The sequence below is a fragment of the Haemorhous mexicanus genome, chromosome 12 (genome assembly GCF_027477595.1).
Source record: "Haemorhous mexicanus isolate bHaeMex1 chromosome 12, bHaeMex1.pri, whole genome shotgun sequence".
In the NCBI taxonomy this organism is placed as follows: Eukaryota; Metazoa; Chordata; class Aves; order Passeriformes; family Fringillidae; genus Haemorhous; species Haemorhous mexicanus.
In genome coordinates this window covers 20,816,129-20,835,137 of record NC_082352.1, presented here as the reverse complement: position 1 = coordinate 20,835,137, position 19,009 = coordinate 20,816,129, and the positions used below count along the sequence as shown (strand labels likewise).

Here is a 19,009-nt window from a genome sequence, read left to right as displayed (position 1 = left end):
TCCAACTCCAATTATTCCAAACTGAAGCTCCTGCAGGGCCCCTGTGTCAGTCCTCTGAGCACCTGCTCTCGATTTGCTGTGAAAAGAGGCCACTTGTAGCCATCCTCATCATGCTGTGGTTTGGGTTGGGAGGGACCTTCAAGATCATCCAATGGGCAGGGACCCCTCCCACCACCCGAGGTTGCTCCAAGCCCTGTCCAGCCTGGCCTGGGACACCAGCCATCCTAGTTTTCCCACAAGATCAGTGCCTGTGCCCCTCCTGGAATCCCTGTGCAGATGAGTTAGACTGGAGGGGTTTATTTAACCAGAATTAACCCCTGTCCTTTTGAAATTACAGGAATTACTTGAATTTTGTGACAGAAGAGATGATAAATCCCTACAGGTAGGTGTGAGTCCTGACATGACTTCCCTGGGGGAAAAGCTGCTGTTCTGGGGAAGCCCCTTCCTTGTACATTTAACAAAGGAGGAAGCCAAGGTCTTCATCTGGAAAAAGAGAAAACAAGATGAGTTAATGACCTTCCACCTCCCTGGAATCAGGGAAAGGGAACAATAATCCCTGCAGGAGCAGGGCTGTTGTTTTCCCTCCTCTCCCGTGCCGTGTTATCAGCACTGGGAGAAATCTCTGCTTCCTTGGCCTGACACCTCTGTGAGTTATGGGCCAGGAAAGAGCACTCAGGGCTTTATTGCTGCCTTGGTTCAACTCCCACTGAGCATTTGTGCTGCTGTCCATGTGTTTGTGCTGCTCTCCATGTGTTTGTCCCGTGCTCTTCCCGTCCTGTTGAGCAAGAGCTGCTTCCTGCTCTGCCCGTGCCTCTCGGGGTCATTTGGGGCCCTCAGCAGGGCAGGACAGTGCTGAGAAATCCCTTCTGCTCCTGGGAAGATGCCTGGGAGCTGGGGCTCGGGGGCACTTGTGCAAGAGCCCATCCTGGCTGACCCTGGGGGTGCTTTGGTCCTGCTGGGAAGCACAGGGCTGGATCCACCCCCTCCCAGAGAAACAGCAAAAGGGGGGCTGCATTTTGCAATTATTTTCATGTCTGCTGGATGCAGTCCTGGTATTTGACTCTGCTCCTGCAGACTGGAGCTCTGCTGGAGCAATTAGAGTGGCACCAAGCAGGGTTTCCTTTTGCACTTTCCCTTCACAAATGAAATTAAACTGTTGGGAAAGGCAAATTTGTACCAACACAGGCTGTTCACAGACCCACTTAGGCTGTGCCTGAACTCCTTTTCTTTGAGTTCCCTCAGTCCAGACAGCTGAGTTTAGGTAGAGCCTAAAACTGCCCAGTGCATCCCTGAGATTCCCATCTCCCCCAGGAATCCCCCCAGCACAAGGGAGCTCCTTTGCCCAGAGAGAATCCCTGTGCTGGTGCCACTGGGTATTTTTAATTAAAAGTGATCTTGGATTCCTGCTTGCCCAGGCAGCCAGGGCCTCTCCATGCAAAAAAATCCCTTCTGCCATCGTCCTTCCCTCTCCACCTGCATCCTCCAGGCTGTTCAGGGGCCCCTCAGTCCTTGAGGCTGGAAAAGACCTTTATTTAAGGCTGTGAACCAGCACCACGTTCACCACCAACCATGGCCTCAAGTGCCACATCCACCTGTTTTTGAGGGATGGGGAGACCCCCACTCCTCGGGCAGCCTTGTTCCCACGTGGATGTCCCCTGTCCCTGGGAGCAGTGTGTGCCTGGGACACTGCACAGCAGAAAAGCCAGAGAACAGAGCGGCTTGAAGCGAGCTCGGGAGGCTGGCAATCCCTGGGATCAGCAGCTCCCTCCTCAGAGCTGCTCCAGGACAAGGGATGTTTTTTTTCCTAGGAACCTGCCCCTGGCTATCATCATCTCCCTGCCTGTGGTCACGCTGGTCTATGTGCTGACCAACTTGGCTTACTTCACCACGCTGAGCACCGAGCAGATGCTGACGTCCGAGGCCGTGGCCGTGGTAAGAACCCCTCTGCTCCAGCCTGACTCATCCCAGGGCAGGTGAATCAGCCTTGGAATCACTGCACGCATCTCCTGCTTTGTTCCAGGCTGCTCAGGGCTGCTTGCAGAAACCCTGATGTTGAGCAGGAGATGAAGAGCAGGGAAGAACAGTGTGATCCCCAGGGGATTTTCCTGGGCAGCAATGAGGGTGGCACTCAGTGCTGCTCTTCCTTCTGAGCTAGGGAAGGTTGATGCTGGCCTTGTGACTGCCCATCAGTTACCAGAGCTTGATATTTATGGGGAAAGGTCACTCAGTCAACACTGAACTGGATTGTTCTTTCTCCGTGTTTTCCTTGTTTCAATTAAGAGAGGAAAATAATACTTCTATTAGCTAAAATGCCAGTGTGGTCAGGAACCCTGATGGCTTCAGAGGGGAGCAGACCTTGCAGACTGAGCCTGACCAGGATTGTTCAGGGCTTCCGGGGGAATCTCCCAGGCCAGGATGAGCTGAGCCCCTCAGGTGACACTGCTCCATCCTTTGGGTTGGGACAGAGGCTCTGCTCCAGCCACAGCCTGTGCTGCAGGGGATCCTGGAATGATTTGGGTGGGAAGGGACCTGAAAGCTCATCCCATTCCACCCCCTGCCATGGGCTGGGACACCTTCCACTATCCCAGGTTCTCCACGCCCTGTGCAGCCTGGCCTGGAGCAGCAGAGGCTGGAAATCAATCCCATATTGTTGGTGCAAACCCGCAGTGGAGCAGCACAGGCTCGGCCTGCCACAGAAAGCTGCAGGACCAGGTCCCTGCGTGTCCCCAGAGCTGAGTCCCAGCTCCTGCCTCAGCACTTGGCAGGAGCTGCTGTCTGAGTTTCCTCACAGTTTCCGTTTGGTCTTGAACTTTCCGATAGCTGGTGGGTAAACGTCGTGTCCTGGCCCCGAGGGAAGGGCTGGCTGCTGCTGTATTTCAGCAATTCCACAATCTGTTTTTTCAGGAAAGGGGAGCAGCACGTGGGAATATGGGAAACTCTGTCACAGCTTCAGCACTGAGCTGTGGCATTTGTTGGGATTTCTCCAAATACTCTTTGTAGGCAGCTCTGAGTTTTTTGGGACATTGTGAATGTGAAATGTCTCTTGTTGTCCCCCATTTAGGATTTTGGGAACTACCACCTCGGTGTCATGTCCTGGATCATCCCTGTCTTTGTTGGGCTCTCGTGCTTTGGGTCTGTCAATGGATCTCTTTTCACTTCTTCCCGGTAGGTTCCTTGCTCAATCCTGTGGGTTTTATTTACAAGCTGTGCTCAGTTCCTCACCCTTTGGAGTTCTCCTCCGGAGAGTGGCTGTGGGCAGACACAAAGTCTGGAGGGCCTGGAGGCCACGTGGGGAATGCAGGAAGACAAAGTCAGACTTTAAACCAGATTAAAGGCAACCTTTCAGTAATGTCAATCTTCTGTTCCTCAGGCAAAGTCCTGGCGAGGTCAGTAAACCAGAACCAGACACAGGCTCAGGGCTTGGGGCTGCTGAGAAAGTGGCTTTCATGAGAAGCAGAAAGTTGGGAAACTTCAGGCATGAGAATCCCTGGGGAAGGGGTGAAAGGCTGGGCAGGGGCAGGTCTGAGATGGTTCCAGCTCTGACACATCCCTGGGTTGCCTGAGGAGTCAGCTAATTGCTGTCCCTGGAGAGCAGGATAGAAATCCATCCTTCCTGCATTCCTTGGCCATGTCCAGCCTCCCTGGGGAGCAGGGACTGCTGTTCAGTCCTGGTGTTCCACTCCTGCCTCGGGGCCACCAGGGCTGAGTTTGGGCTGGCCCCACTAGTTCTGTGCTGAGCACAGAGCCCTGCAGGGCTGTGACTGGACTGTGTCCCCTCTCTGTGTCCCCTGCCAGGCTGTTCTTCGTGGGATCCCGAGAGGGGCACCTGCCTTCCATCCTGTCCATGATCCACCCCCGGCTGCTCACCCCCGTCCCGTCCCTCGTGTTCACGGTGAGCCCTGGGGCCGGCTGGGGGGTGGAGCAGGGCTGGGATCCCACTGGGATGGAGCCACAGCCATTCCTGCATGTGCCCACCAGAGATGGACCCTTCCCATCATGTCCTCATTGTCCACTTCTGTCTTGAATTCTTCCATCCCTGGAAGTATCCAAGGCCAGGCTGGACAAGGCCTGGAGGAACCTGGGATAAGGGAAGGTGTCCCTGCCCATGGCAGGAGGTTGGAACTAGAGGTCCTTTAAGCTTTGAGGTCCTTCCAACCCAAACCATTCCATGATCCTATGAAATGGTTCCAGGCACCAATTGAAAATCACTTAAATAAGTAAAAAATAGTCAGTGGGATCCCTTTCCTGGCAGGTATCTCCCCTACATACCCCTGTTTAGTGTTGTAACATAGTGGTTTTGCCTGCTCCCTTTCCTAATGGCCTTTTCCCTGGATTCAGTGTGTCATGACCCTGCTCTATGCCTTCTCCAACAACATCTTCTCAGTCATCAACTTCTTCAGCTTCTTCAACTGGCTGTGTGTGGCCCTGGCCATCATCGGGATGATGTGGCTGCGCTACAAGAAGCCAGAGCTGGAGAGGCCCATCAAGGTGAGAACGGGGTGGGCACTGCCAGGGGACCTCCCCAGCTCCCTTCCCAGCACCAGGGGAGGTTCAGCTGCTGCTCCTGCACGGAAGAGGGGCTGGGACTGCAGGGCAGTGTTGTGTTGTAGCTAAAGGAGATGTCCCTGCTGCTGAATCCCTGCAGGAGCACAAAGAGCTGCCTTGGGGACAGCGCAGTGAGGGAGCTCTGGGTGACAGGGACAGGGTGTTGTGGTGGGATTACTCTCCATGAGTGCCAGGACAGATCCCAGGCTGTGGCTCTCAGTGTAACACTCTGAACCCCCGTGGAATTCCCCTGAAATAGTTCTCTGCTAAGGCAGCCAGCCCCGTGCTGAGCTCTGTCCCCAGTGTCCTTGGCCAGCTTGGCAGCCCCGTGTCCCATCTGGGGGGAGGCCAAGATCCTGTCAGCCCCCGGTGCCTCTCCCCCAAAAGCTGCTTCTCCCTCATCCCACGGCACACTCGGGTCCGTGCCAGGCAGCAGCACCCACAGGGAAACAAACCCACAGGCCTGGCCCGGTGCCTTCCCAAAGGGAATCTTTGCTGGCTCTTCCCTTAGCTTGTGGGGTTTTCTTCTCAAAGCTGGGCTGCTCTGGTGGGTGCCCTGCTTGGAGTCCCCTGGGAAACAACCCCAGCTTGTGCTGGGCCTCTGCTGGCTTTGCAGTTTGGTGCTGATAATCTCGATATGGAATTATGGAACTGAGGTCAAAAAGGTGCTGAGAAGGCTCTTGGCCATGGGGAAATGGTAATTCTGTCCCTCCCAGAGTGGATAAACTCCTGGAAAGCCTCCCCTGGCACATGTGCTAAGCTGTCCCTTGCTCCCTGCTCAGGTGAACATCTGCCTGCCCATCTTCTTCATCCTGGCCTGCCTGTTCCTCATCGCCGTTTCCTTCTGGATGACGCCCAAGGAGTGCGGGATCGGCTTTGCCATCATCCTCAGTGGGATCCCCATTTACTTCTTCGGGGTCTGGTGGCAAAACAAGCCCAAGTGGGTTCTCCAAGGCATCTGTGAGTATCTCCTGGGAGGAGCAGCTTTGGCTCCCAAAAGGTTTCCCAGTGCTCTGCTGCAGTGCAGGCTCTCCTCCCTCTGGAGGAGCTTCCAGAATCCTGGCTCTGCTCCATTCTTCTTTCATGGGAACAGGTTTATCCTGATGATTGCCATGTGTGCCAAGCATCCAAAATGCATCCTGATTTGCAATAATGGCAAAGTCTGGGACCAATACCATGTTTTGGGGGGGTTTTAATCCTGCCAAAGAGGTTGTTAGCAGCAGAGCAGAATTCCCTGCTCCTGGAGAAGCCCAGGGCCAAACCTTTGCTCAGCAAAGAATCCCTTCCCAGTGGTGTAGGAAGGATTGAGCACAGCTGGCCTCAGTTTGACAGCTAAAAATCCACAATTAGTCCCAACCCATGGCTTAGGCAGTGCTGACTTTTGGGATGCAGGCAAAGCTTTCCTTGGCATCCCCTTGTGGCAGCAGAGCAGAGGGAAGGGAAACTCCCCTGCACGTTTTCTCTCAGGTTAATTTTTAAGGTATCTGCTCCAAGGTTATCCACCAGCTGCCACAAGGCCAGGATGTGTTTGGTGGGATGGAGAGGCTGTGCTTGGAACACAGAACCTCAACAACTGAGCCCAAAAAGTCAACCCCTGCTGCCCAAGTAACTGAGCTCAGCAGCTGCTTCCCTGCTCTCCTGCAAGGGGCTGACCTAGAAAAGCAGGCAAGGAGAAGTGCCCAGCCTTAGCTGGGTGTTTCATGAGGAAGAGAAAAGCTTTCAGCAGCACTCAGCACTTGTTATGCTTCTTTTCCCCCTGTCTCTCTCTGTCCTACACTCACTTTTTTTATCCTGGGTATTAGGCTCAGTTCCTGGAAAAGCCATTTTTGCAATGCCTGGGTAGTAAATTAGCATATTCATTGTTTTCCTCCACCACAGGATTGCAAGGGGAATATTGAAAATATTCTGGGAACAGACAGTGATAATTCTGCAAATGTCCAGTGAGAAACACAGGAACTTTAAAAGTGATTTATTGAATGAATGGAATGGAATTCTTGGAATATTTCAAGCCTTCAGCTGTATTTGGACTCGGGGTGGGGAGGCAGAGGGCTCAGCCCTTCCCTCATGGCCCCAGGTTTGTGCTGGGGGTGATCCCTGACCTTTCCTTTGCTTTCTCTGCAGTCTCCACCACCGTGCTGTGCCAGAAGCTGATGGAGGTCGTTCCTCAGGAATCCTAGGCAGGACAAGCAGGGACTCTGAGCTCGAGGAAACGCACAAGGTTATTCTGAGATGACACAAGGATCCGACCCCTCACTCCCCAGTCCCAGGCACTGGAGCTGCCTCCTGCTGCCACCACTGCCCCGAGGCTCTGCTCACCTCCTGCAGCCCCTCCAGCCCCTCCCAGCCCTGCAGAGCTGCCAGAAGTCCTTGGTACGAGCCAGGAGGAGGAATTCCAAAGGGCACTTCCAGGGGGGTGCTGCCTGTGCCCTCTGTGTGTGTGTGAGGGCTGTGCTGGCTCTGGGGGGCTCCTTTGCTTTGGCTCTGGGATCTGCTGGAGCCTGGTTTGAGTGTTCAGAGTGCCTGGGGGGGCTGGGGCTGCCACAGAGCCCTGGGGGTGGTCCTGAGCTGCCTTACCTGGCCCAGGTGGGGGGGTGGGAAGCAGAGGTTGGCTGATGTTGTCTCACTCCCCCAAACTCACAGCCCCATGTGCTGCTGGACACTGGGTGTGGGGGGGCCTCAGCTGAGTGTCACTGTGCTCCTCACTCGGGGCCCTGCCACCCTTTGGATTTGGATCACCACTCTCAGATCCAAGGCAGCTCCCTGCTGCTGAGCCAGTCCTCCAGGATGCTCTTCCCCACAGTGCCCATCCCTGGGAGTGAGCACTGAGGGGGGAGTTCCTGCTGAGAACCCCAGGAGCTGCAGTCAGCAGAAGGCCAAGTCCTTGGCTTGCTCATTCCATGCTTTTCTGTGCCAGGCTTTCATCCAGCATGGGACGAGCAGCTCTGTGCTCTCTCTCCTCATGGCCCTGCTCAGGGAGCCATATTTGCCCCTAAATCACCTGCAGGGAGAAATAAGGGGTGGGGATTGCCCTGGCACATTCCCTGGGGTCTCTCTGCACTGCCTGGAGCTGTTCCCTTTGTCCTGCTGTGTTTCCTCTGGAATGTGCCAGGGAGATGGGACCAACTGGCTCTGGGCTGTGGAGAAGGACACATGTCCTGGCTGGCTGGAGCCACCTTGGGCTGCTGGAGATCATGGAATGGTTGGGTGGGAAGTGACCTTTCAGCCCATCCAGTGCCACCCCTGCCATGGCAGGGACACCTTCCACTGTCCCAGGCTGCTCCAAGCCCTGTCCAGCCTGGCCTTGGGCACTGCCAGGGATCCAGGGGCAGCCACAGCTGCTCTGGGCACCCTGTGCCAGGGCCTCCCCACCTCTGAGTAATGAAAGTGAGCTCTGCTCTAAGGAGCAGGGCCTGGGCCTGATCCTCCTTCGTGCATCAGGTCTGGCTTGATGAGATCCCAGCACCACCCTCCAGTTCCAGGAGCAATCCCTGAGCACAATCCATGATGTGCATGTGAAATCCTGGTTTGCTGTTGTGGGTGGTGCCATCCCATCCCTGAGCATCCCAGATTTCCTGTAGTTCCCAAGTAGTCAGCACTGTCCCCCGAGGGACACGTTGCTTTCTTTGGTCCAAAGTGTCACCCTTTGGAAAGCTGCAGTTCCTGAACCATTTGCTCATTGTGCCTCTGTGCTCTGACATCCCCTGGAATTCTGATCTGTCCCCACTGGAGCTGCTTTGCTGTCTCTGTTGCAGATCTTTGTGCTCGTGCTTTGTGCAGGTGGCTTGGTGAACTATTCCCTTTTTTTTTAAATCTTGGCCGTTGGGAAACCGGGGTGCTCCAGGAGCTGTCTCTTCCCTCTGGGTTCTCCTTGCAGCACAGTTCTTTGGGGTGAAGGGGCATTAGGGACACCATGGTACTCACTCACTTTGTGCTGGGAAGTTCTGCAGCACTGCAGGTGTGTTGAGGCAGGGCCAGCTCCTGCCCAGCTGTGTGGCCGTGTCCAGGTGCAGCTCCACACTCCCACTTTGGCAGCCCCGAGTCCTGCTCCGAGGCAGGAACAGGGGAGACAATCAGCTCTTTATTCCATGGCAGCTGGGTGGAGATTCCCAAATCAGCTCAGTGACAGTGTGGACATTCCCAGTGACAAGTGTGGACATTCCCACTGACAGTGTGGAGATTCCCAATCCAGCTCTCTGGGAGCTGAGTTAATCCATGAGGATTTGCAGCTGCTTTGGGAATATCCAGAGGGCAAAGCCCAAGGTTTTTGGCCAGTGCAATGAGTTGGAGCATCTCAGATCCAGTGCCAGTGGAGAGGCTTTGGCATAAATAAGGTCATGAATCACAAAACCTGAACTCGAGTTTTGGCTTCTTCCAGCTGAAGGCTGAGGTGGTTTTGAGCAGTGATGGGAAATCACAGCTCCTGCTGGACCTGCTCCATGGAGAGGGGACCACTCAAGCTGCAAGTTTTTTTTGGCTGGGAGGTCTCAGGGCAGCTCTTGCAGGGCCTGGGTTCAGCATGGGGGCTCTCAGTACCAAAACCCACCAGCAGAATTCCTTGGGCTGCAAAGCAAAGGCATTGGAATCTCAACCACCTCAACCCAAAGTCAGCTGGCACCAAGGGCTCTCCACAGAGAGCTCAGGATTGGGGCCAGACCTCCCAAAGGTTGGCTTGGACACATTGTCCATCAGATGATGACCATGACAGTGTCCTCCATGTGACCCTTTCACACTGCTTTGAAAGAGGAGCTGTCACACTAAAAAGTATTTTTTAAGCAATCAACAGATTTTAATTAAATCCTTAACTGGCTTGCTTTGCTTTTCGTGGATTTCCATGATTTCTCACTTGCTGCTGAAGATTTTCTCTTGTACTAACCTGAGGCTCTGATCCCACCTCTGTGGGCATCTCATCAGCATCTCCTTGGCAATAGAGGTTTAGGAAGAAACTGAACCAGGCACCAGCACAGAGCCACAGCAAGGCTGAATTTGGTCAGCCACAGCTCACATCTCAAAGCTGATCTGCCAAAAAGCTGATTTCTCTCACCCTGGAGTCACTGATCCCCCATAGCTGCCCTCCACCAGAGCTTGGTGGCACGGCTGGAAGAGCTTGGGTTGGTTTTTCCTGGAGGTTTGGGAGACAATGAGGGAAGGGGTAAAACTGAATTTAATTTTAGAAGAAAAATACCACAAGTAGTTTCTGCAATCATGGAAATGGCTGCCACAGCCTCTGCTGTCTGTGGCAGCTTTTCCCTTGGATCAGCAACATCTGCCCCCAGTTTGTGCAGTTCTGACGGGTTTGGGTGTGGAAAAGGGGGAATTCACCCCTGGGAACGACCTTGCTGCTTGTTTTCCTCAAATGTGGAGGGAGATTTGTCAGGGAAGGCAGGGGAGTGACAGAGTTCCCAGTTTCCCATCCTTCCCAGCACTGGGGGTGGGATTTTCCCTACTGAGCTCTTTGGAGCCTGTGGTCAGGCAGGGAGGGAGGAGAACCCTCCCCACAAGGACCCTGCAACCACAGTGACCTACAGGAGGTTCCACAGGAATCTGTTCCATGGGCAGCTCCCTGCAAGTCCAGCTGGGGCTGTTCTGAGCATGGAATTCAGGTTGGAAAAGACCTTGCAGGTCACTGTGCCGTGATCCTGTGCTCTGAGCTGACCCCAGCTTCCAATTCCTGCTCCTCTCCAGTCGTTGTGAGCTCAGGCTCCCAGGCTGGCAGATGTTGTTTGGGGTGTTCACGGAATTGCATCCCACAGGGATTGCTAAACAGAGCCAGAGCTGCTGGCCAGGCACTTCCATACCCATTGGGTTCCTCTTTCTAAATGAACCCTTCCTCCAGCTGGGAGGGGAACCAGCCCTGCTCAGCCCTGCAAGAACCAGGGGGATTTATGTCATTGTGATGGACTTTTAATGATTTTTTTTTTTTTAAACTTCCTGCAGAATTTGCAGTGGTTTCCATCTCAGACACCGTGTTCTGGTAAACAGGATTTTGTTTGCAACGGTGGCCACGGAGTTCAAAGGGACTGGCACAGCTGAACAAATTTTAAAGGCCCTTCAGCTGGGTTGGAACTCCTGGGAAGTGGCTTTGTTGTTGTCCAGGTCCTCTCCCAGTGGGTGGCTCAGGCAAGGGAATAAATTGGGCTCCTCCAGGGGCTGCTCCTTGGTGGGTCTGGGCAGGGACAGTGGGGCTGTTCCCTGGAGCTGTGACTTCCCAACCCTCGAGGGATATTCCCAGTGGCAGAGTCCTGGTCTGGCTGCAGGGAATCCCAGGGAATGTTTCCACTCAGTCTGGGAAGGTACCTGTGCCTTCAGCTCTTGGGCTTTAATGGAAAATCAAATTACAAAACAAATCCTTGAGGAAACTGCCAGACATTGTCCTTACACAACTTGGGCTGCTCCCGTGGGGTGCCAGCTCTTCATCCACTCTGCAACCTCATGACATGAAATTGGGCAAGGGCTGGAACAAAGCAGCTCCTGGAGCTTGGGAAAGGGCAGCCCCAGGGCAGGGTGGCTCCAGGCTGGTGCCGAGCTCTGGCTGGGACCCCAGGGACTGAATCCCAGCCTGTGCCTCAGCCAGAGCCAGCCACGCCTGGCTGCCAAGGAGGGAGATCCTGCAGGGCTGGGAATCTGCTCATGGGATGCAGATTCTGCTCCCTCATCCCTGCCAGGACATCCTGGAGACCTCAGTGCTGAGGGAAGCTCCAGGGGCTCCTCATTCTGGGTGTCTCCTTGAGGAGTCACACCCAGGATTGTGCTGACTTTGCCTGGGCTCGAGTTCTTCCCAGTTGGAACTGGAACTGGGTTGGGAATGTGTGGGGGATGCTGCTGAGCTCCCACTTGATGATGCAGTGGTCGGAAAGGTGGCTCGGGGTGGGTGATCCCAGAGGATCCCATGGCCAGAGGATTATTCCTTGCCTGAGAAGGGGTGTTGCTTCCTCCAGCTGTGGAAATGGTAATGAGTAAAAACAAAAAGTATTTTTTTAAACACTGAATTAATTTCTAAACTGCCTAAAAAAGACTTTATAGCTCCACCTGAGTTCTTCCCCAGGGCTGGCGTTCAGCCCAGCACAGGGGCTCCCTCCTCCCGGGCTGTGGCTGTGCTGGATCAGGCAGGGGAAAAGCTCCTGGTTTGTTCAGAGGATGGGGCAGGTCCATGTCCCACCACAATCCTTGGAGAGGGAGGATCCTGAGTGGTTCCCAGACCTCGCTCCCACCCTCAGAACAAAGCGAGGGTGACCTTCACTCCTGGTGGAGAATCTGTCTTTTCAGAGACACTTTGCTTTGTATTTTTGTTGTTGTTTATTTTTAAACACAGAAAAAAAAAAAAAAAGCTCTTAACACACACAAGAAAACCTGAACCTGATTTATGATTTTGTTACATTTGGTTGCTTTAAAAAGCCTGTTTTACTAATTTAAATATATCTCTAGATGACACTATATTTATTTGAAGGGGGTAAATATCTTTTAGTCTTAATTCTTCTCCAGTAAGTGCTGTGTATTCCCAACGTTTGTGTTCCTGGCAGCACAGCAATTCCACTGACTGAGGGCTGGGCAGCCAGCAGCTCCTGAATCCAATGGCCTTGGACAACAAGATGTCTCTTGCAATATATATATTTTTTTGTAGTATTTCTTGATTCTTTTATGTCTGTGGTTTAACAAATCTGTTCAATGTTTGGGTTGTTCTATGTTTTGGGTTGTTTTGTTTTGTTTTTTTAACAAAGAGAGCTGAATTACAACACTCTGGTTGCTGGTCTTTGCCTCAAAGTTTTCTTTTTCCACGATTACCCCACATCCATGGGCACCTGGGTTTCCCAATATTCCTCTTGCAGCTGGATTTAGGAGCAATGAGAGCATCCATGCCTCCATCTCCATCCTCCTTTTTAAATTCTAGATAGTTTTCCTGAGGTTAAAACCAAGGGAATGGGGGAGTGGGAGAGCTTTGGGCACGAGGAGGGAGCAGAGGAGGAACATCCCAATTCCCAGGGTGTGTCCATAGTTCTGTGCAGCAAAAGGAATGTCCAGCAGTAGGAAGGGACCAGGTTTTTATGGGAGAAGGGCTGCAGTTCCTCTTCCCTGTCCATTCCAGGCTGGAGAAGAGTTTCAGTGGGAAAGGAGCAGGGCAGGGATGCTCAGGCTCCCAGGGGTTGGTGGAGGATTGGGTTTTGGGTTGCAAAGGGCAGAACTCCAAGGTTTTCCTTCCTAAAGGAGAGGGTGGTGCTGGGGCTGTTCCCTTGGGACACAGACACATCCCAGAGGAAGAAGTGGGCAGGAGAAGCTGTGGAGAAATCCCAGGAAAGTGGGACTTCAGTGGTGCCACATGGGCTGAGCAAATGTCACACAAATCCCACAGGCAGCTCAGGTGTGACTCACTGAGCTTCCCCTGGAGTGTGGAAAAGGGAATTGTTTGGGAGAGAGGGAGCACTGGCAGAAGGAGTTACTAACAGAGGGAGGTCTGCAGGGCTCACCCAGGGATCATCTCCTGCACATGGGGCCTGGAGAAGGAGATGGACAGGCTGGCAGAGCCTGGAGAACAAGGAAATACAAAGCCAGGGAGTGAAATCCCACTGGAACTGGGCAATCCCCGTGGATCTGTGGGATGCTGCTCCAGCCCCACCAGTGACCCCTCCAGGGCTGGGCTCTGGGTGGGAGCAGGAGAGGACCTGGACACCCAACAAAGGCAGGAAGTGTCTGCACACCCTGGGGCTGGGGATGTGCTCAGCCCACTTGGCTTTGTGCACTGAAGTTCCCACAGCACAGAGAAAGGGTTCTTTATCTGGGGGACACTCGGTGAGTCCAGGGCACACCTGGGGTGGGATCACACTCCTGCTCCACACATTCCCTACAGATCACCATGGTTGGTCACCTCTGGGGCCCTTTGGCTCCTGGCTCCCCCCAGCTGACCCTTCCCTGGTGCCACTGTGCCCTCACAGAGCCATGGAATGACCTTCAAGCTCATCTTGTTCCCACTAGCCCCGGCTGCCCCTTGAACACCCCCAGGGATGGAGCAGCCACAGCTGGAAATGCCTCTGGAGAATGGATGTGGATTCATCAGTGGTGCCAGTGTGGCAGAGGAAGGTTCCTGGAGGGCTTTTCCTGGGAAGGACTCCTGGAATGGGAGCCACATGTGGCCCCAGCACTGTCCAGACACGTCCCCAGCTCTGCTCTTGTGGCTGCTGGGTTTGTCCTGGGGGCTGGAGGTGCTGGGAGAGGGCAGCACATCCCTCTGGAAAACACACAGGGAGCAAGGCTGACATTTTCCCACCCTCAGACCAAAGCCAGGATATTTTTCTCCCCAAGGAGCTCCTGTGTGGGAGGGCTGTGGAGAACACAGGGAATGCCACCAAGGAAGGGTGAGCCCTTGGAGCAGCAGGTGGCAGTGTCCCAGGACTGGAGGGAATTGCAAAACCCATAAAACTCTTGTTGCTTTGAAGATTTGTGTGGAAGATGAAAGGCCCTAAATCTGTTTGGGTTGGGAAGAAGCCACTGAAGGGTGGGGTGTGACACGGGCTGGGAACAGCTTCAAGGGTGCACAGATAAATCAAATCAAGGAGCTGACAGGGAATTGTGGCTGGAACTAATAAAGGGATCCTCGGAGGGAAATAAATTCATACAGTGAAAATGAGCTCCAGGTATGAGGGAAATTGGAGACAAGAAGAATTGATGTTGACAAACTTCCTTGCAGCAAAATAACACCCAACAACAAAACTGTTCCTTTAATTTTGAGGCAATGGAACTGCCTGAAGGGTTTTTTACCATTTTTAAAGGGGTTGCTGACTTTAACTCATGAAGCCATGAAATAAAGGTGTCTCTCCAGCTGATTTTGCTGGAGATTTATTTTTATTTAATTTATTTATTTGTTAGGTGTCAGAGCTCAGCAGCACAGGATTTTTGGAAAAAATGGGTGTTAAAGATCTTTAACAAAAGGATCTATTCACCTCCCTGACTCCAGACCTTGAAATGTAACAGGGATTTTTCAGGGATCCCTATAAGGATTTTCCCCCCCTGCATAATTCCTGGAGATGTAAATTTCCTGCCTGTCTTGGACTGCAATTCTCCCAGCTGGGAATGGATGGCACAGGAAGCAGCAGGGTGGGCAGGAGGGACCCAGAAATCCACAGAAACCACCATTGTTCCTGGCTGTGCCTCAGTTTCCCCCACTGAGAAAGGTCTTGCTCGTGTTCCCAGAACAGACTGAAAGCTCTGTCTCAATCAGCTGGGACAATAAATGCTGGAAATTCCCCTGCTCTTCATCCAAGCTGCACAACAGGAAAGATGAATCCCCATTTGGATCCCTCCATCGAATGAGAGACCAGGGAAGCAAGAAATGGCAATTCCTGTTGCCCGAGCCTCTTTCCTGATTTAATTAATGTCCTGATTTAATTAATGTGTCCTTCAGCCGCTGTCCTGGGGTGGCCATGCAGGACCCTGTCCCCAAAAACCAGTTTGCAGGCAGGGTTTGCTGGGAAAACGTCCCTGTTGCCTTAGGCCAGTGCAGTCCAAGCCTTGGAGAGCCTGTTCTGGGTTTGGGGCAGCTGAACCCGATTGTCCCCGTGAGCACCTGGAGCTGTGGCAGCCAGCAGAGAGCTGGGATGGGGCTGGGAGGCAGCAGGAGTGAGGGACAGTGCCCAAGAGATGGGAACAGGCAGAATTATGGACACGTTATGTAGGGAAAAGAATTCCTTCTTTAAAATCAAGAGCTCTTTCCAGCAGCTCCTTTTGGAAGTGATTGCCTGCCTCCCTCTGCAGCCAGGGCAGGAGCTCTGCAATGTCCAGCTCCAGGATCCCCCCCTGCTCTCCCAGTTTTTCTGCATGAGTTGGCATCCCTTGTCACTGTGTGTGTCCCTCAGGGTGACAGGGACACACCCACACACCCAGGTCACAGACACCTCGGGGCTGGGGGTGCATTTGGCCATGCTGCCTGCCCTCAGAATCATGGAATGCTTGGGGCTGGAGGTTAGAGCTCACCCAGCTCCACGGGCAGCTCCCACCCCACGTGTCTGCATCGTGCCAGCACCACCTCTCCAGGGACTGTCACAGCATTGGGTGACAAATCCTGCAGCCTCCAGAGCAGCCCAGAATTATCCCCAAGATGAGTGACAGGAATGAAAGGCACAGAGCCCCGAGCCTGAGCAAATTCTCAGGTTGTTGCAATATTCCAGGAGTGTGGTGAGCTCCGAGCCATTTCCTGCCTGGTTTGGTCAGCATCTCCAGGAGCCTGGCTCTGGATCTCAGTGAGGTCATTTCTGCTCTGACTTGCCCAGAAAAGCAGGGGCTGCCCCTCTGCTCCCACAGCTCCTCCCCTGTGTAACCAGCAGGAGCCTCGGCCCTTGGGCTGCCCAGAAATCAGGTCTGGGCACCTCAGGAATTCGGGAGCTCTGTGCTGCAATGAGCTGCTGCATGTTGGCTCTGGGGGCACAAAGCCACCAGCTCAGCCAAAAGACAATTCAAACGCCTGGAGGGGCCCTGGTGCCTGTGCCAGGAGCAGGGTGGGGTGAAGCTCCTGCTCAGTCACTGGGATTTCAGCTCTCTGTGATGGAGAATATCCCAAACACTCCTGGAGCTTGTGAGGACCTGAAGGAGATTCCTGCTGGCCCTGGCTTCCACAAGCAGCCAAAAGACACCAGGGCAAAAGTTACTCTTGCTGGTCACAATTTTTTCTTGAGAAAGAACATTTGGGGATGGAAAAATCCTCTTCCCCTTTGTTTATGATTGTTTTCTTCATGTACCTCTAATATTTTCTGGAAAAACCAGAAGCCTGGTGTCACCTGGTGGCTCTAAAGCCAGCAGCCCACAGAACCTTTCTGGGTTTGAAGGGTTTGGGGGTGTCCCAGCTTTTCCTGCATGTTTGGAGGCAGCTGGATCTTTCAGTGATATTCCTGGTGGATGCAGGAATTGCAGGGCTGAGCTCCCTGCTGGTGGCTGCAGTCTCCTGTCTGTCTGTCTGTCTGTCCACAGCCTTGCTCCTGCTAAATGGGATTATCCCTGTGCTAGCACTGGGTTTGCATTAGGGGAGAAAAAATCATAATCCACGCAGACAAAGTTGCCTGCAAGAGGCTTTCCAAGAGGCTCCCCACAATGTAAAGAGTTTAAGCTCTCACATGATGGCTCAGGCTGTGCAATTACTGCAGGAATCAGCCCTGGACAGCCCATTCCAGGGCAGAGCAGGAGCCTGGGGAAGCAGCTGCATGGAGAGGTCTGGGCTCTTAACTGGGGAGTTCTTCCACAGGTAGGGGAAATAACGTGGTCAAATAAAACTCCCAGCTCACAGAAGAAAGTCATTTAGAGCCACATTAATTCCAGTGTATGCCAGACCCTCTGAATAATCAAAACCAACTCTTGCTGGTCACAATTTTTTCTTGAGGAGGAACATTTAGGGATGGAAAATTCTTCTGTCCCTTTTTTATGTTTGTTTTCTTCAGGTACCTCTAATATTTTCAAGAAAAAACAGAAGCCTGGTATTACCTAGTTAGAAATCCTGCAAGCCACAAACCATTCTCTCTTTATCTTCCATTTTAATTAAAATTAATAGAAATTGAAGCAAAATTAGCCTTTTTCCTAGTATCCCATGGAATTTCTGAGCAGGTGCTATCACTGCTGAGCAAAGGTTAAACAGGTTTTTGTCTGTCTTATTCAGGAAACCAAATCTGAGAGAAGCTCCTGTACCCAAGGCAAAGAAGATAAACCCACAAATCCTGCAAAATATTTTCTCTGGGATTTGCTTCTTGCTGTGTGGGCCAAATACCATCTGGATTTCTCCCCTGCCCTCCACACAGAAAAATCAGCCTGAAAAGCACTTTGACACCCTCCTCACTCTGGCCACGGGCTTGCAGCATCCTCAGGGGCTGATGCAAGACCCTGCCAAGGGCTGTTGCATCAGAAAAAGCAGCAGGAAACAGTTGGCTCTGCCCTGGTTTCCCCCAAAATTGCAGATTCTTCTTCCTTCCTTTTTTTTTTTTTTTTTTTGGAGGAAAGGGACTGAGTGCAGAGCTGTTTCAGGAAAGGGAAGTTTGTGCTGCAGAAGATTCCCTCAGGAACAGAATTTATGGCAACTCTTGGATTTTCCCAGCTGCCTGTTGTGGCCTGCTCTCCACTGGGAAAAAAGCTCCAGCCTGGAGCCTTTGGATGCTGCAGCTCTGTTGATTCATGCAGGGGATTAGGCAGGGAAGGAGGCTTTCATTTGATTCTCCTTGGCTTTATGAAATGAATTCCAGCTTTTCTGTGGAGCTGCACACGCTGCTTTGTGTGCCACAGCCTTGCAGGCGCCAGGCCTGACCCTGCAAGGATCACTGAGGGCTGATCTGCTCCAGCCTCACTCCCCAAATCCTGCTGGGATGGGGATCCATCCCCCTGATGGACATGGGGGCACTCTGAGAACACAACAAGGACAAAATGGATCTCAGGGGTGGCTGGCTCCAGCCAGGTGTGACAGAAACAGGGCCTGGGAAGAGATGTGGAACTGGAGACAAAGAGGAAAATTGGCCTGGAACCAAAAAGGGATTTGATCCTACAAACAGGAAAAGGAAGGTCAGGAGGAGATTCCCTGCTGGTGGTTTGGTGGTGGGCAGGAGGAGGAAATCCCTGTACACAGAATCCCAAAGGGGTGATGGGAAGCACGGGACCACAACCTTTGGAATGCAGCACCTGGGAAGTGGAAGGCTCTGGACACAGCTGCTCCGAGGCCAGCCCAGACTGCCTGCAGCACCTGGGTGAAGTGGCCATGATTTCACCTGGGGCTGAAGGGATTTGTGAGGGTGCAGGCAGAGCTTTGGCTGGGCCTGACTCACTGCCTCTCCCCAATAAAGATCCCCATGCCTGTTCAAAGCCCGCTGCCCTGGGGCTGCGGGGGATAAAGGTGAGGGATTTGGGAGGAATGGGCCCAGCACCAGCCCATGCCTGCCTCCAGCTGAGCCCTTCTCCAGGCAAGTCTGTGCCTGGGCAGAGCTGCAGCCTCTCCTCACAGCTGCTCTGCACTTCAGAGCATCACTGGTTCATGTGTTTGTGTGACATTCACCAATTCCCACTGGAAACCTTCCTGGAGATTCTCCAGGGGATGTCCCATGGCAGCAGTGCCACATGGAAGGACTCACTGCCCTGTGTGGGCTGTTTGATTTCACAGTGTCCTGAAATATCCAACCTTTTTCATGGACTGACATCCCCCAGTGCCATAAGTGAGCAGGAGGTGCCTGTCCATGAAAGAGGGCAGTGGGCAGCTGGTGTGCACAAACACATTCCCTGTGTCCTCTTCCTCAGGGGCCTGTCCTGGGCTCTCAGGGGAACCCTAGGGAAAAGCAGGTGTAGAAAATCCAGGGGTTGGACTTCAATGATCCTTCTGGATTCCCTCCACCTCAGGATATTCTTCCATAGAGTATAACCCACCACTCCTGCTGGCTGCTCTGGGGACAGCCTGGAAGAGAGGAATAACCCCTCATGGACACCCTGCAGCCCACCAGCCCCAGGGACTCAGCCACCA

At 53.2% G+C, this 19,009-nt stretch overlaps 1 protein-coding gene across 1 annotated transcript in view; it reads left to right on the top strand.

The window, feature by feature from the left end:
• Positions 1 to 12,277, top strand: part of SLC7A5 (solute carrier family 7 member 5) — a 30,862-nt gene extending 18,585 nt beyond the window's left edge. Inside the window, exons 4-10 of the mRNA XM_059857494.1 lie at positions 338 to 382; positions 1,809 to 1,932; positions 3,062 to 3,165; positions 3,796 to 3,892; positions 4,339 to 4,488; positions 5,328 to 5,505; positions 6,667 to 12,277. Coding sequence (XP_059713477.1) covers positions 338 to 382; positions 1,809 to 1,932; positions 3,062 to 3,165; positions 3,796 to 3,892; positions 4,339 to 4,488; positions 5,328 to 5,505; positions 6,667 to 6,722 — 754 coding nt within the window. The 3' untranslated portion in view covers positions 6,723 to 12,277. The remainder of the gene's footprint in view (positions 1 to 337; positions 383 to 1,808; positions 1,933 to 3,061; positions 3,166 to 3,795; positions 3,893 to 4,338; positions 4,489 to 5,327; positions 5,506 to 6,666) is intronic.
• The last annotated feature ends 6,732 nt before the right edge of the window (positions 12,278 to 19,009 follow it).